Raw genomic sequence first — 18,699 nt, 5'->3', positions numbered from 1 at the left:
GAGTATACACATTGTTTCTGACCCTGAATTGGGGCTAGGGATCTATTAGATCCTCAGTAAAGGGTCAATGGCAAAGAAGAGGGAGGATCCTGGACCACTTGGCTGGGTATTGGGCACTCCGATCCAACACAGTATGCAGAGTTTAGCATGCAAAGGGATGAAAAGCAGTGTTAAGGATCTGCTGGGATAGCTGGCTGCTTAGCTCCAACAGAAAACTGCCAATTGAATCCATAACAAAGTCATGGCCTCTCTCCATGAAATGCTATACTATCCCTAGGGGCCTAAAGATTTGTCACAGGCTCAGCTCACATCTTGCTTCTCGGGAGCCCAATCTTGAGGCTTTGGAGGCAGGTAGACCGTGACCTGTAATACTGCATCTAATTGTACAATGCCATCTTCAGAAGAAAGAAATCCCAGCTGAGCCCTCGAGGCAATCAATCTCAACGTCCTAAAAATACATGCCCAAATTACCCTGGATGTCTTATTTCTATAGAATACATTTTACCAGGAACATTCTTTTTGGGGCTGTAATTCTGAACTTGTTCCACATTTGTTAACAGCCCTGCTGGAAAATCTCTCTTCTAATCACTAGGCTGTGCTTTTGGTGACACTGTCACTTTCCAAGCACTCACAATCTGAAGTCACTTTTTATCTCCTCTCTGCCACCAGTTCTCAAGCTGAAAGAAGATTTTTTAACAGTCTGGGTCTCCTGTAGCTCAAAGATTTTCTTTCCTATTTTGTGCTCTTGGCAGATATTTATAAAGTGCTTTTCGGTCTCTCCTCCCCACTCCCTTTGTCATTTTCCCCTCCTTTCTCCGCTGCCTATTTTACAAAACTCAGGTTGAAACTACATTAAACAACGGGGCTCATGAAGGAGGTGGCCGAAAGACTCCTGGGTACTGTACATCCATATCCCATTAATTCAACTTTATTCAATCTTAATGACTCTACCGATTTTGTCAAATTTGGGGTGTACTTGAACCCATGAACTTCATAAGAGGTAGATATCTCGAGCAACCCTTCACTATGACTGTTAGTGGCAAGGAAGGGCTTCCAATAGAGTCCAACCATAAAACTCAAACAACGCCTATCCATGGCAGGTCTGCTTCAAACAAACGTAACATCCAGAACAACAACACCTACATTGTGGCGCATATGATTCTTGAGATACTTATTTGCAGTGTCCAAAAATATAGCCACGGTTCTTCTGCTCTCAGAGCTTATGTTTTAGCAGGGGAAGATGGACAAATACATGTACTGATTTCAAAGAGTGAGAACAGTCACGAATAAAAAGGAGTTGAGACAATTACAACTTTAGAGAAAGTTCAGAACGGCTCCCTGAGATTAAGATAATCAATTAAGGATCAAAATTTCAAGAAAAAAGCCAGACTAGGAGAAGGGCATTTTAAAAAAAAATAACGATAAATGCAAAGAGCCTAAGACACAAATGAAAAGAGCCTAAGACATAAATAGTAGGTTAATGATATGTAAACAGGCACCATCTTCCCCCATCGTGGTTTATGTGTGAGGAAGGAAGGAGAGAGAGGCTGTAAACCAGGCAGGAGAAGTAGACAGGGGCCAGATCATCTGGGACCTGCAGGCTACGGTAAAGTATTTGGATTTTATTCTACCTGAATTAGAAAGTCATTAGGTTTAGGTAAAGGAGAGACATGATATGAATTTTTCAAGCTCAAGTTGATACTATGTGCATAAAATTTTTAAAAAGACTAATCTAATCTATGCTAAAAGGAAAGCAGATTAGTGGTTGTCTAGGGCTAGAGATGTGGGTAGTGATTGCAAAGGGGCACAAAGGAATTTTGAGGGGTGATGAAAACGTTCTATCTTGACTGTGGTAACCACCAGGTGGGTATACACATTTGTCAAGATTCATCAAACTATAATCTTAAAATGGGTACTTTTAATGTATGTATGCTTTACTTCCATAAAGTTGAAATTTAAAAAAAAAAAAAAAAGGTTGTATTGGCTACTGTTTGGAGAAGAGATTTAGGTAGAGACAGGAGAAGCAGTTAGGAGCCTGTTACTATAGAGGAAGTAAGAAATACATCTTAGGATGGTCCCAGAATTTATATGTTGGAGGCACAGCCATAAGACTTTCTAACAGTGGTCTGGAGGTAGAACAAGGAACTCCTCACTAAGTACTTTGTGTAAGAGGCATTTCTAACAGTCCATTTATGATGCTAGAATGCCCTGGAAAGCCTCTTTAGGTGATATGGTTAATTCTCTCTCATGGACATCTAATCTTCAAAGTGCATATTGAAATGAAGGATCACATTAAAGCACTGGGGCATCCTATGCATCATAGGTGAAATACCATGATGCTCCAACTTGAAATAGCTAAATTGGGAAGGCGGCCTTGCATAGAGTAGATATTCAATAATAATTGTTACATTTACTTACTCTGTCACTGGCTTTGTACACTCACTATAACAACTAGCTTTTTTTCCCCCCTTGTATGTTGCTGGTAATAAAGATAGAAGCTGAGTGGGAGGCTGAATTTCATACTGCTTCCCTGATGCACAATGACAACTGTGATATCCTCTGCAACTAATAAGGTCAAGCTATGGTTGCTGACATCTTCTTGAGTAGGAGGGTGACTCGCCTACAGCTGCATGAGATAAACCTGCAAAGTGACTGTTCAGACCTTATGGGACAGAAGGAAGCAAGTTGAGTGTGGATAACATTAAAGTCCAAATTGTATGATGAGAGTGAAAACTTATGTGCATGTGTGTGTGTATATATACAGACAGACAGACAGACAGACAGACAGACAATACACACACACACACACACACACACACACACACACACACACACACACACATACACCAAGCCCTTACTAAAACTAGGAGGTCTTTCCTCTAGCTTAACATACTGGTCTCTCCCTTTTATGAATAGAAATACAACTTCTGATTTATTTTACAGAAATGACCATTTAATTACACTTTGTTTTACAATTAATCGCTTTCTTCTCCCCTTCATTCACTCACTATCTATACACGTGTAAAGTATAGGGCAAGCACCAGAACTACTAACAGGAGTGAGATGTGACCCTATAATCTTTCATTTACTAATCCAATCTCTTTTAAGTAGACTGTAAACTCCTTGGGAATTTTTTATCCTTCTGTCAGATGCCAACATATAATTAAATATATTAATAAATGCATGCTGATCTACTTATTAGCCATATGTTAGATGATTAAAAGAAAGCCATACTTCAAAGCAAGGGGAAGTAAACATTTTTTATTTAAGGACCAGATAATAGATATTCTTAGGCTTGGTGGACTACACAGTCATGACTACTCACTTCTGCCATTATAGAGCAAAAACAGCAATAGATAATATATAAATTAATAAGCATAATTGTGTTCCAATAAACCTTTATTTGGAAAAACAAGTGGTGGGCCTTATTTGTCCCACAGGCTGTTGTTTGCCTATACCAGCTTTATATAATTCAACATAAATATATGAAACATAAAGAGTACCAATAAAAGTTTAAACCAGTAGTTTTTACCCTTGTGTGAGGCATAAACTCCTCTGAAAACATGAATAAACATCTCTTCTAGAAAATATAACTACACAAATCTGCATTCATTCATCAATTCTACTGTTGAATTCATGTATCATTAGATCTGTAACAGGTTATTCATGAAAATGTAAGGATTATCCCCACCACAGATGGCAATTATTATATTCTTCTTTAAAACACAATTTGAAGTCTTCATCAGAAACTGGGCCGCAACTGAACATCCTTGGAAATGAGCAAGAAACTTACTCATTTTCTCTTATCTCTTTGGTCCATCTCAAAGGCAGCACTGGGACTCCTCTACACCCAGTTTCTGATGAAGGCCTCCATGCCCTTGCCGGACTCCTTTTGCTCAACAGCTGAGAAAGGAGCCCTGGACCCATCTTTGTCTGCCTGTTGACAATTCATTTTCAGTCTTCGCTGTTTGGGTCTTTCTGCCTCCATACGAAGACTTACCAGTAAGCAGTGCACAGGGTCCCCCCTCAAATCCGTATCTGGTGCCTGCAGCAAACGCCAGTCTCTGCCTTTGTTATACGTGATGAAAGTCTTCACTTGGTTGTCAATCTTCTTGTTAGCCAAGAACATTCCCTTTATCCCTGCTACCTGGGAAAAATTGACATGGCTGAAAAATACATCAAATTGAGAAGGGATATATTTGTTTACTTAAAAAAAAAAAGGAAGCAGACTGTTAAATTCAGCTGTGAGCACTCGTCTTGGAGGAAAGAGAGGATGAGAGAAATGGGAAGGGGGTGATGACTACGTATAATGACTCCCTGGACAGTGGGATGAAAAGCAATAAATCTGTGCTCTTTACGGTATTGAGAAGGTCGTAATGTAAGTTTGATAGAGGCTTCTTATTTCCTCCAGGGTAGGTTGGTAGCAGTTTGCCATTGTCTAGAGACGAACTCTGGTGCTTTCAGTTTTGTTGTTTGCTAAATGTTAAATAAGTAGAGGCTACTTTACTTTTGGGTTAGGCCTAGCACCCACAGTCTTACAGGCTTTATTTCATTTAATCCTTGTAATAGCCCTCTTGGATAAGTACCATTTATTCTATTTCATAGATGAAGAATCTGAGAACCATTCAAATAAAGTGACTTCTCCAAGGTCCAAGGACACATAGCCCAAGGACACACTGGATACCCAGGATAGTAAGTGGCTGACTTGGGATTTCAACCCAGAACGCTATGTCTTCACAGCCCATGTTCTCAAAGACTATCTAAAATCACTGTACTACCTAGAGCTTTGGGCAATTGAAAGAGGTCATATAAAGCTCATGATCAAATTATTATTGTTTTTTTTTTTTTTTCTGTTAAAGAGTGCTCTATTAAGCCACCAAAATAAATTGAACAAAGGAGAACTATTATTAAACTTAAAGAAGTAGTGGTTTCCCTAAATTGTTAAATAACCTCTCCTCTAAAGGAATGGTGTTCCTATAACACCATTGTTCCCATTATAAACAGTCTTTATTAATTATTTGGTTCTGAAAATATGATTGCCTTCCTTCTTCTATGTGTTATGAAACAGATAGCAATTGGTAAGTCGCCAAAACTGTGCTATACCAAATCTTTAACTGTGTATTATATTCTCATGTGTTTTAGAGTTTATTCGACACATTCATGCATATTTCACTCTGCTTGAAATTATGACAACCCAGCAAAACTGAGGGCACTGAGAAAATGGTCTGAGATATGTTGAATAGTGCATTTCGGCACTATGCATAGGTTATCTCATTTAATGCTCACAGTAAGCATAGGATATGGTTATCATTAGCCACACTTTGAAAATTAGGTAACAGAAACTTGAGATTAAGCGGCTTTCTAGAGCACAAAGAGGGATGAAGTGAATAAACTTGCAGGCATTATCTGAGCTCATTTAATTTAACTTATGCCTTTTATATTATCACGTGAAAATTTTTAGGCAGAAGAGTGAAACAATAGCCTTAGTCCCCGCCACGTACCAAGCACTGTGCCCAGTACTTTATATGTAAAACCTTCAATATTCACTATAAACCTGTCTGTATAACAGCTGTTATACCAATTCTATGGATGAGGAAACTGAGATATAAAAATGTAATCACTTGAGATAATAGAGAGTTGGTTTCACACCTAAATCTGTCTGATTTCTAAAGTTCTTTCAACAACTTCAGTTCTGAATTTGTCAATTCAAACAGGTTGGGTTTCAATCAGTCAAGATGCATATTTTGCCTTTGCTTTTGACACATTCAAACTTCATTAGTTTGTACCTGCTGATTTGGCATCTGGAGTAATTCAGAGTTCGGCCAACTTTGTACACTTTTGGAAGACAAGTTTCTTAAGCAAATAAATGGGGTGCACGAGTTGCTGGGAGGAATGCTTTGAACTGCTTAGGAAAACTAGCCTCATTCTGGGCCTTTGATGGCAGCCAGATCCGTTTCTTATGTATTGTCAACCCTCAACAAATGCAGAAGACATAAATTCCAGAAGCACTTGACACCCCCCAACAATCATATGTTAATTACAAATAATATTTAGTTATTCACTAGACCAGCTCCATAAGGACTACTCACCAGGGACTCTCATATTGGATTTGCATGTGTTTGAGAGGCTGTTGCATATTTAAATGTGACTAAACTGCCAGTTATTTAAAAATTAAATTTCATAAATCAGAAGTTTCACAAAATCATACCTGTCTGCCCTCCACAGTACACCTATACATGAGGAATGGCATAGTCTTAACCATCCAACACACCAGAAGGTTATAATAGGTACACAGGGAATAAAAATATTGCCTCTTTCAATAGTTTCATTGCCCATTTTCCTTCTTGCCCTCTCCCTATTTTGGCCAGGGTGTCAGAGCGGGGTTATGCATGTTTAGCAGCTGGTTCATTTGATTTGCAGAAGCGGAGACTTTACTGCCCTCTGACTTCTTGGCATTATCAAATGCCACTTGAGCAGAGAGATGCGCTTTGTAATTCATCTCTGGCAGCTTGGCCTTCAGTTTTATCTTGAGGAATAAAAACTTGGCAAAGCAAAGGGAATGTGTGACAAGTGGGGATAGAGCTAGAGAGGGTCTGCTTATTTTCCTCTTGTGGCCAAAGCACTTTATCTGAGAAAATCTCATTTGAGGGATCTTTTTATTGTTTGCTTCCTTGGCCTTGTCTGCAAAGATGGTCGCCCCTGCTCTTAGGTTTTTTATGCCATTAACTGTTCCTTTTACTCTGAGCCTGAGAAGTCCATCTTTCTGTGTCTCGGTACACTCCTAGGCATGAGGCACTTTCCAGGGCTGTTTTATGAGGTCTCATCAGGTATTTCCTGGAACCTCTCCTTCTTACCGTAGGACTCTGGCTATCTAGGGAGCAGTATATCAGTGCCCACAATGTGGAATGTGTGACATGTGTGTGTACTTATGTGTATGTATACTTATGTGTGCATGTAAAGTCTGGGTTCCAGTGAGGATGAAGGGACATGTTTTGGTTGCCAGGTAACCTCTGTCTGTATCCATAGTACATTCCACATATTTGTGGAATGGGGTGGGGCTGAGGGATGAGTCAGGGTAGGGAAAAGTAATATTCCTGATAAAAGACTGAACTACCTAGAGCTTCGTGTAGGCACAGAGTTTCCAAGGCAGATAGATATTCTTACGGGAATGACAAATCTCACTGTTGGGAGTTTGTCTTCTTTTGGAAAAAGATCTGTTCCCTTCTCTATGTTTCTAAAATCTGTGCAAAGATGCCAAGTATTTTGAGAAGACACTTTTCTTTCTTTGCCTCTCATGTGGTGAATTTGAAACCAGAAGTCTCAAAGGTAATTAGGAATTATTTCTTATACTTCACTATCATATAAGCCTACATATCATTTTGGTTAGACTTTAAATATGAAGTGTTAGAGTGCAAACCTCAAGCCAACACAAAGCACATCAGCACACTCACCGTGCCCCAGGATGATTGCCTCAAAGTGCTACTTTCCCTTCTCTTATCCTACTCTCTTTGATCATATGGGCTACTACTCCCCAGTCCCTTAGATAACACCCTGACATGCCTCCAACTACCCATCACTCAAAGCCCAGTTCAATAAGCCTTTTTCCAGAAACCAGCATCTCTCTTTTATCCTGAACTGTCGCCAACTCTTTTTCTCTGTCCTCCAATTTGTCTCACATATAGAGGGTTCCTACATCTTGGCTCTTAACAACTGTGTAAACTCCGTAAGGGCATCCATCTGCCCAGAAACTTCTCTAGGGCTCCTTATGTGCCTTACCGCAAGTTAATTCATCCTGGCTTCTCCTGCTACCTCTCACATTATGGTCTCCCACTCCAGTATAAATTTTGGATTGTCATTCGATCCACCATATTCCTTCATTGCAATTAATATTAAAAAGTCACTTTGTATAAGAAGTTCTATTTTTGTTTTTAATAAAATAGGTAGTAAGAATTCTGGATTAGAAAATGTAACAGCAATAACAGTACCCCAAATTCACTGAGTACTTATGAAATGTTAGGCATTACATAAAAGGCTTTGAAACCATGAGCACATCACTCTGTCCATGAACTCTAAGCAGCAAAGTTGATGTTTGGACGTGACTAATCACTTGCCTAAGGTCACCATTCTCTAGAGAGCCTTAGAACTGGATTCCAAGTTAGTCTGTCTATCTCTAGAGCCCACACATTTAACTGTATTATTTCTTCAAACTTGTCTCTCATACTAGAGTAGCCTGAGAGAGATATACATGGATATCGTATGTACAGGAAGCAGCCTTTCATTAATTCTTTAGTACATTTACTCAATAGTTGTTCAATAAATATTATTTGATAATCTACTATTTGCATTCTTCTAAGTACTGGGGATATAGCACCTAGGATGTCGAAGCAACTATACATTTATTCGACAGACTTTTTTTGAGAGTTAGAATATGGTAGGTACTGGGACTTAGATTTCTTTGATGATTTAAAGGAAGAAAACAACATAGGTATCTCTTTTTTTAAAAATTTTTAAAATTTACCTGTAGAGGGTTCTTACCTGTCCCAATCGTTGATGTGTTCTGTGTGGAGGTTAAGTTGGGAAGACTTTTGTATAAGAGTTTTTGCTTATTTCTGCCCCTGATGCTGACTGGAAAATGATTCCTCCCACCCTCTTTGTCTCAGACTTTAATTGTAAATCTAAAGTGTTAAAATTTGAAGAAAATGAAAAAGATGAATCAAAAACGGTAAAAAGAAAGAAAGAAAAGATATTCATGACCATGATGTTTTCGGTTTGGGGATAAGATGTTTCCTTGTTCTAAAGAGAAGATCCCAGCCAGAAGGGACACACACGTGGAAGATACCAGAGCTGCCTCTGCAATCAGGGAACTCACTGACAAAAAAAGTCTAAATGTCCTTTCCTTCCCCGTTGGCTTGATCAGGCCGTACTCCCTCCCAAGGGGACAATTGCCTTAAATGATTAGATGGTAAATTCTATATCCTGTACTAAATATGTTCTGGATGAAAGAACATTTTTCTTCCCTATTTTCTATCCTGAATTCTAAGACCCAGTCTTTCGCCCAAGAGATCAAGGTACAAGCTCCATCATCACAACTGTTAAACTTTCACTTTTAAAGATAGAATACTTATAACATAGAGAAGACACTATGTGTGTAACAGAACATTCATCAGTCACTGTTTATGACTTTCATGACACCCCCTGTGGCACAGTCATGTATGCACACATTTTGGGCATTCTGAATTTGTCAGCCAGGTGGCTTCACTCTCAACACAAATCTTTCCACTTGGCTGGGTGAACTGTCATTGTCCATTAAACCAACGTGCTCTTTATCATCATTAATTAATATTCCCTTCCCGGAAGAGGGAAAGATATTATCTTAAGCTGTCAGACTCCCTCTCATCATCCACACCAGACGAATACACTAGGAATCACATGTCTCAGACACACTTGTCACATCTCTTCTGCTCTGGCCACCATCAGTAGAGCTGTCTTCCGGTATCTATACCACATGGTGCCTTGTGTTCTTTGGGAATGACAGAATTTTAGGACATTTGTTTCTAGGCTTCTCTTACACAAACACACCCACCAGACAAAATTGGAGCCACAAGATAACACAGTCTAAATGAGGCTAAAATTGTGGGCTTGGGACCTGGGTCAGAGGTGGTAAACAGGTCCAGGGCAATCATCTGGTCATTCTATTTACGTTGACTTTACCCCAGACCATTTCCTTCTTCTTGTCTAATTTCCTCTACTGCTAAGTAAAGCCTAATACTTCTTATCCTGCCTTGCTCTGTCCTTCCATTTTAGGGCTATTAGTCGGCCACAATCAAATACAAGCCTAAATACTGATCTTTCCAGAGATACAACAGAGGTTGTAGGTAAGAGTTTGCATACACTAGGATTCAGATCCTAATTCTGCCACTTATTAGCTTTGTAATTTTGCAAAAATGATTGCACTCTCTCTGCCTCCATTTACTTATTTTATGTATGAAATAAGAGTGATTATAGCCTCATGTCGAAAAGTTAATATATGGATTGAATGAGATAACCATTGAAGGTTTTTTACACAGTGCTTACCTGTGTATAATGGCACCCCAAATATTATTATGATGATCTTTTATTAACAAAAATAAGTTTCTAGCACTTTTGCTCTGTAGCCAACTTTCTCATTTCACTTTTTTTGATTCTCTTGAGGGGGGTCCATCCATATTCAATGAGCAACACACACCAAGGGAAATTTATATTTCAATAATGAAACCATACAATATGGTCCCCCAAGATATCATTTCTAACATTTCCCTATCTTATGAACTACATACTTGTAGTTCTAGTGTAGAGACAACCACACTTGTTGCAAGGTTCCAACGTGTGTGTGAACAAAATGACTGATTTTAATGAGAACTGTGCTTCCTTCTGCATTTCCCAGAAAGGCTCATTAACAAAATGTATCCTTGATACACAGACTCATCATACAATTATATATTATATAGCTTGTCTCTGCTAAAATAGCTTAAAGAGCACACAAATACAGGGACAGCAAGTAATTGGCATACAAAGAACATACAGCATCCTCTTCAGTGACCCTCAAAGGTGGGCAATCATGTATTTCATGTATTCTATCTCTGTCACCCCCATCTTATATGTTTCTCATCTCTGCTCCTTATTAATTCATTTATGGATTTTCTTACTTTTCATTTATCTCTAAGCACTCATCATTCATTGCAATTCTACTGGGAAATTCATGCTAGATGGCTCTCAGCTTCCTGCTAGCCAGAACAATCAGATTTAAGGAACATTTGTGCCAGGTTCCGTGTCAGCCAATATTCTTTCTATCTAGTTAATCAGCAGATACGGCACTGCCATTCTGATCACATCAATTTCAATTCCAGTTGCTGCGAACTGTCAGGCTAATAAAACAGAGACTCTTCTGCCCAGGCCGCGGGACGCAGAACACCTTTACATAATGCAGTCACACCACTGCTCAAAGTGATGATAATAAGAGCCAGCAGTTTCCCTACAGATAAGCAACTGCAAGAGAGACACAAAGAGGAAACGCAAAGATTAACCAGAGAATAGTTTGCCATGGCCAGAGGTCACCCAGTTTTCTCTTCTCAATCTGTACCTGTTAGCGATGTACAAATTCAGAAAACTATTCAAGGAAATAGTTGCAAAAAACAAGACATTGCAAAGTCATTCCTGTCCAAAACTGTCATTTCTTTTACATCATCAAGGGATCAATTAAAATGGCCTCTATTTGGGCAGAAAACAAAATTTATCCAGAGAATTCATTCCACATTGACTTGAAAAGAGGGGAGGAAATAACAAGGAAGGGAAAAATGCATCCTGAAATCAGAAAATGTTTTTGGGAGACCAAGGACAGAACCAAGATCAGGAAAGCAAACTGGGTAATTAATCTGGAACAGCTGCTTTGACTTCCTATCAGCCAGACACTCTGAGCAAGATATTTCCACTGTGAGTGTTGGATCAAGGCAAGCTAACGCATGGCGTTTCAACAAAACACACTTAAAATTTAAATGTTTATAAGACATTTACAAATGAGGAAAGAAATGTGGCAATTTATACTTGTTTATAAGAAGAAAAGTAGTTGGTGTTAGAGAATGTCATATGGCCATGCTAGTTGCAATATGGGAAGAAGGAGAGATCTGAAATAGAGGAAATGTGTTAGACACTTAAACGATGTGGGTAGATTTTAAGACTGCAAGAAAAGAACGTTGTACTGAGGATAAACTCACTGGGACATAATATTAATTATGCTAGCTTTAATTTGTTGACTATTTTAGGCACTGTTCACAGTACTTCAAGAAGGTTAACTTATTTAATCCTCAGAGATATCCTGTAAAGTACGTACCCTGTTTATCCCCATATTTTCAATGAGGAAACTGAGGCTTGGAAGTTATTGGATGTGTTTCAAGAATACATATACGTAGTTTAGCTAGGATTTAAACCCAGGCAACCTGATTCCAAAATTTACAGACGAAATCACAATTTTATCTTAACATGAATTTGAAACTAAATCTCAGAATATGTAAATGTTTTCCAGAATATATGTTTGGTTTGAGGCTGAGATATATGATACTATATTTATCTGGAATACGGGCAGGAAAAGAAGTGGAATAAACTTGTGAATACATAAAAAGGTTTGTAATGCATTTTCCTAAATACAAATACACACACACACACACACACACACACACACTATGTCCTATGCTAGTCTACCATAGTCTACCATAATTTGTCATTTCTTTGACAAATCCTTGGACTCTGAATTAGGTGCACAGTTTGTTAATGTGCCTTTATATAGAGAGAGAAGTTTAAATACTGAAAAAATGTCCGCAAGAGCCCCTTCAGGATAAGGAATATAGATAGCATTTAAAGGAATTGAAATGATATGTTTAAATTTCTTAAGGGACATTGATTTCTTTCTTTGACATACTGGCTATGATTCCTTTGCTTTTCCTTATACAAACAATCTGAACTTGTACTCAACCAAACAATAGTATTATTATGACAGCGCATATTTGAATCAGTTAGTACTTTTTTCAGATAGAATATAGATATATGATTATACTTCTCAAATTCTGAATATGTTTTTTAATGAGTCATTATAAGCCATTATAAATCCTTTATAGCATACGATAAGACTGACAAATGGCTAAAATCCATCCCCAAATAACAGCTTTATTTCTACCTAATTATGCTTTAACTGTAAATGGCAATTAGTGTTTGGTGTTTGCATGAAAGCTAACTGATCCAACATATATGATTTTTTTTTTAATCTTGGTCATTTTGAGAAACAAAGGGCCAAAGTTCCCTTAGGAAAGACCCACAAACTCTTCTTTTTGTCTCTGGTCTCCACTCCTGATTGAGGAAAGGCTTATTAATCTTATCTCACTCATTGTTCCTGGAGAGAATGGCAATTAGCCAATGGAGGTTATCTAGTTATAAAGGTGTTCAAGTCCAAGGGAGTGTCTCCTGATGCCATGAAAAGATGCCCCCTTCATTCTTTTCCTCAGAGAGAGATAAGGAAGCTCTGCCCCCTTTGCTCTACAACCTGACAGCCTTCAAGGCTATTTTCACATTGCACACTCAGATCACTCTAGTTCAAGTCCTTTAACTGTTTCACTACTTCTCAGGACACTCTCCAAGTCCTCTGGGGCTTCATGGACTGTGAACTTGGAGATAAAAGGATTCCTTTCAAAGCTGTTCTATGATTGCAAAGTAATCAATGCAATTGTTCTGCAACTCATTCCCTCTCTCAAATGGGATAAGGCCATATAATTTCTTTGTAATCAAACTGATGGCGGAAATAGCCAATGCTGGGCTTTTATTGGCCAGTCCCAGCCCTGCAGTAGCTCAGGACCACACATGCCTTGTGACATACCTCATAAAGGTCGATCATGACATTGCCTTCAGGGCCTCTGCTGCTCTGGACATTCTCCAAGGCCAGGGTGAAGTAGACACCTCGGGTGTCTGAGATGTAGAGGTTATATGTGTCATTTTGGTTCCATTCTTGGACCGCTGCAAACACTTGATTCTCATCTGTGCTGATGACATGCATGTCCTACAGGAAGACACAGAAAAGGGAAGAGGAAGAGTTTTTTAAATTAATCCAACATGCATCCAAAGAGTGTGAAACATAATGAGGAATACTGGAATGGGCACTTAAGGCAACTATAACAAAAGATGGAGATTTTCCTTTAGCATATTTGTGCACTAATAATTAGTTAGGTGTTTTTCGTATATTTCCTTTCTCACTTATGGGGTTAAGTAGTAAGGTCATGAGACAATAGAACAGAGGGATGCTTGATAGTTCAGTTATAATTTAATTGCCTCATGAGATGATTTGAAAAATACTTTCTCAAATAGGTATGACTTCGTTCACTCTAATATATTTGCCAAGCAACTATATGCTATATGCTCAGACAACAAGGCATGTGATCAAAAGGCTTATGTGGGGCAAATGTGAGAAAAAGCTAAAAGGATAGAGAGAAAATAGACAAATCCAGCCTCTCTCAGTGTGGTCCAGGAACCAACAGCATGACAATACCTGCAAGCCTGTTAGACACACAGAACTTCAGGCCTCACTTACTGAATCAAAATCTGCATTTTAATAAGATCCATGGGTGATTAATATGCACATTAAAGTTCGAGAAGCACTGTCCTAAGGCTCAGCAACCCCCAGAAGCCCTTGAGGAATAATATTCACCTGATAAAACCCCAAAGCACTCATCTTGATGTTAATGAGTGTTCAAGGATTTAGCTGCTTATCTAAACCTTCATTCTGAGAAGTTTTGCAGGAAACCTTAAGTAAAAGGGGAAAAAAAATAGTCTGCATAATTGATGATGTTTTCAGATCATGGTAGTCCTGGAAGATAGAAACAAGGCAAAGGTAATGCGTAGGCAGTGAACAGATATTCCTGGGGTGAGAATTCTAAATCTTTCTTCCCCCATTCAGAACTCCAGAGAAGTGGATGCTCTGAGCAAAGCTGACTCGGACCAAGGCTTGCTGTCTCACCCCAACTCTTGCCATCTTCTTTAGTAGATGCCTATTCATGTGCCCTTGGCAGCCTTTCACTCTTTGCCCAAGGTGGCAGACATTAGTATAACTTCCAAAAACCAAAAATCAAATCAAAACAAAACAAAACAGAATTGCACATAAGCACAAAAGGAGAAGAAAAATATAGAGAGAATCTTGGCCTTTGTGTAGCTTAGTATTCACATCTTCCCAGATGGACCACTCTCTATCCTTGAAAAAACTTTAGGAGATTTGTCAGTCTTCCTTGGCTACAATTTCAGTGCTGAAAAATTCAACCTAACTTCTAACCCAAATTTCTCATATGCCCATGTTCTTTCAATCAATTGATTACCAATTCAGCTCTGACTGTACTGTAGACATATAGAAACAAGTCTTTCCCTCTTCTTTAGTGTTGATCAGTGTGAACTCGATCCCAGAAGGAAGAAGTCTATCTCAAGGGTTTTGTATACTTCACCTGTACTCAGACTTCACATGCCATATTCTAGAGTTTGGTAACACTTTAATAGAAAGAATCCAGAATAGGGAGGCCAAAAAAGAATCCTGCCCATTAATTCAATGTGCTCAATAATGAAAACTAATTATAAAAGTTGGCCATTGCTTATATCAACCCAATGTCTATTTACGTTTCTTCTGATAATTTTATCTTGATTTTCTTTGAAAAAAATCCTTATCCTTCTCAGACAAATTTCTTCCTTTTACTTAATCTTTGTTACTCTGAGCACAGTAGTGCAGTTGTAGGTCTAGCATTCAGAATATTCAATTTCCCTGATGATAGCAGTTGGATCAGTGATGTATATACGACCAAAGCAAAGTCAAGAACACACGATTCTAGAATGAAGCTGGAATTGTTAGAGAGAAAGAAAAAAGCATCTCTTACTATTGATTTGTAAACAGTAAGAATTTTTAAAAATCTAAATCTGATGGAGACATATCTTGGAGGTACAGGATGAGGCCAATTCTGAAGAAAATAGTCTCAGAAGGTAAAGAACGATAGGCCAAATTCTGTGACATTCTTTAAATCTTTCAATGTAGACAGCTAGAAAGCCTGCTCCACCTGTAAATTTTTCAGATGGAGAGGACAGTAGAGTAAAATGGTTTAAAAACAGGTTTTAAGTAAAATTACTTGGGGCTAAATCTTAATTCTATAACTTAGCTGTGCGAATTGAACTCTGTGCTTCAAGATTTATACCTGCAAAATAGAGATAATCATATGCACTCCATGGAGCTGGGAGAATTAAATCAGCCAGTGAATGTTAAGCACTTATGATGGTGCCTGGCACTTAGCATCTGCTCCATACATGCTAGTGATTTTTAGTTACGCAAGCCCTTAAATTTTCTTTGTTGATTAAGCAAGGTTGATTCGGCCTTTCTGTTCACTGAAAATGTTAGGGTGCTAACTAATATACTCAATGAAAATTGTTTAACTCAAGTGTTTTGTTTCTTTCTAATGGAGGGCATTAGCTGTGGAAATTATTGTGAGAGCCATTCAACAAAAGATGGCAAACCTCCTCATTTCCTACAGGATAAAGATCAAAATTCGTAGCCAGGCATTTAGACTCCTTAAATAACTATTCCCAATTCATGTCAGCAAGATGTAGAATCATCCCTAATTTCAAGTTAAAATATTTTGTAATAACCTGGCCCCTGTAAAACTAATTCTTGTGCCTTTGGAGTAAATTTGTGTACTAGTGAATTTCTGAGATCTGGGTCACAATAGACACCTGATTAAATCTTACTGGTTAGAGTAGATCTTCTATACTAACTCAGCTTGCTCAAACCTTTCATATTTAGATGTAGAACTGAAAACATAGATGCATCAAGTGTTTATATCATTTAGAGAACCAGCTGCATTGCAAGAGCAGATTAAAATGGCCACCTCTAGATAAGGACCAAGGTCTGGTGTCTTTCTCTCCACATAATCTAAAATTAAATACGTCAAAAATGATGTTCATCTTGAACATTTTAATGGAAAGGTTTGCCATATTTAAACAACATCTTTTTTTTTTTCTTCTTGCCTACATCATCTTCTTCTCAAGGAAAATGTGCTCTTCCTTCCAAAGTGGTACTTTATGCTGAATGCATTTACTGAGCTACAAAATTTTAGACCAAAAAGTGATCTTTGAGGTCTACTAGAGTGTTTCCCATAGTCTGTTCCATAGGACACAAGCACTGTTAAAGTTTAATAGATTAAAAAATGTGTCCTTTGGTAAAATGTTTCGGTTAATGCTGAATTGTATAGCTTTCTTGCTCACAGGACATCCTAGAGACTTCGACAAACTAGCTAGTTATTTTTACTCTCTAGGCAAGAAACACAGACTAGAATTTATTTATTTTTTGGAAATTAGTTGATCATAGAACCAAACTTTCATGAAGCATCTCTAAGGACATTTAATTCTGAAAAATATTGTTATGAATCTAAGCTCCTTATTTTAAAATGTAAAAACCAAAACAAACAAAACACACACACACACACACACACACACACACACACACACACACACACACACAGAGACAGAGAGAGAGAGAGAGAGAGAGAGAGAGAGAGAGAAGCAAAACAGGGAAAGAGAAATTGATAAACCAACCCAAGGTTTCGAAGCAGGTTGGCGACAGATATAGGTCTGGAATTCAGATCTCCTGCTGGGAATCAAGCAGCCTTTGCACCACACCCCCCCGCAGTTCACATCGATCTTTTACCATCCAGACAACTAGATCCATACTAATAATAATATTACCTTGCTTTTATAGAGTATCTGTCCTCTGAAATGCTCAAAGCACTTTCATATGTATTGCCTCATTTATCTCACTTGAGTAGCTCAAAATGAGCTCCAAGTAAGTTAAGGGAAGGAAACTGTCACTATGTCTCCCTATCTGGCAGGCCTCATGCTCTTAATAGCAACAGCGATATTAAACTCTCCCCATCCCCCTCTCTGGTCATCTTTACCATTATATTAAATCTTCTTTCTTTTTTTTTCCTGACACAGCTCGGGTTAACTATAGTCTTTTAAGGGCTGATACAATGGCAGTGGACGATTAAAGAAAATTTAAGCATGAAAGTGCTGGTTCGTCTCGATTCCTTTGGCAGACATGAAACTTTGTTTTTTCCAGCTGCAGCAGTCCTGGCTTTGATAGAGGACCATGAAATATCTGTACCTCACAGTAGATCACTGCGCCCAAGCTGGGGCTTCTCTTTGAAGGTGTAATGGGGCTGTAAAGAGGTATCCCATTGCTTTAAATAATAAACACTCACTCGGATAAATTAATACATTCATTTGCTCTTTGGGTTCCTATTTTTCTGGAGACAAGCTAAATGAATCACTGCAGTCTACCCTCAGACCTCAGATGAGGCTAAGTAATGGAACATGCTCATCTGAGAGAGCAGGGGGGAGAAGACAGACAGCTGATTTGAGTTTAAAGTAAAACTTTTCCTCCTAGATTGGCTAGATGCCACTGGGGGCAACTGTCAACAGTGATGTGTGCGATGGCTCTGAACAAGTAATACAAAGTGTGTGTTTCCTAACGCTCCAGCAACAGGTCCAAAGATGTTTCTTTGATTTTAAACTTCTATTTCTAGGGCTCCAAGGTCAATGGGAATATTTTTCTTGATGCCTCTCAGATTATCAAAATTTTGGAGGATATTGCTATCTTCTAATAATAGAAGCTATTGATTTATTCCAAGGGAAGAAAAATATTATATAAAGAATGCTAGTTTGAGTCAGGAGACTAAAGTCCTAGCCTCAATTCTGCTACAAATAGTATTTGGTTTGGCAGAGACTTATTCCACTCCAAAAGTATATTCCCAAGAGAGAGCATGAGATGAGTGACTTGATTTTGCTATTTACTAATTTGGCCTCAATTCTCACATGCCTTTTGAACAAGAGTATCTCACTGCATTGAGTATAATTCTTGTCTTTAAAGGTATAAATCTTGCAGTACAACTACTTCATTTGTTGGTCAATGAAAGAAACAGCAATTTATTTCAGTGCTTGAGGGAAAGAAAAACCAGCTCTGTTGGACTTACTGAGGTAACACATTCATCTCCCTCACGAGCCTTTCTAAGAGGTTATCAAGGGTAATTTTAACAATATTCAGTTTTCCTTTCACATACTGACTTTACTCAATTATCATCTAAGGCACAACTTCAAAGC

General features: G+C 38.3%; 1 protein-coding gene across 5 annotated transcripts in view; it reads right to left on the bottom strand.

The window, feature by feature from the left end:
* SORCS1 (sortilin related VPS10 domain containing receptor 1) overlaps positions 1 to 18,699 on the bottom strand; it is a 482,842-nt gene that overhangs the window by 100,167 nt on the left and 363,976 nt on the right. For all 5 annotated transcript variants that reach the window (XM_011363774.2, XM_011363773.1, XM_011363770.1 and 2 more), the window contains exons 9-10: positions 13,400 to 13,579; positions 4,001 to 4,147 (exon numbers count right to left, since the gene is read on the bottom strand). In XM_011363774.2, the coding sequence (XP_011362076.1) occupies positions 4,001 to 4,147; positions 13,400 to 13,579 (327 nt within the window). The remainder of the gene's footprint in view (positions 1 to 4,000; positions 4,148 to 13,399; positions 13,580 to 18,699) is intronic.

Source organism: Pteropus vampyrus, unplaced genomic scaffold (genome assembly GCF_000151845.1).
Source record: "Pteropus vampyrus isolate Shadow unplaced genomic scaffold, Pvam_2.0 Scaffold89, whole genome shotgun sequence".
Classification (NCBI taxonomy): Eukaryota; Metazoa; Chordata; class Mammalia; order Chiroptera; family Pteropodidae; genus Pteropus; species Pteropus vampyrus.
This window is presented reverse-complemented; position numbering and strand designations above follow the sequence as displayed.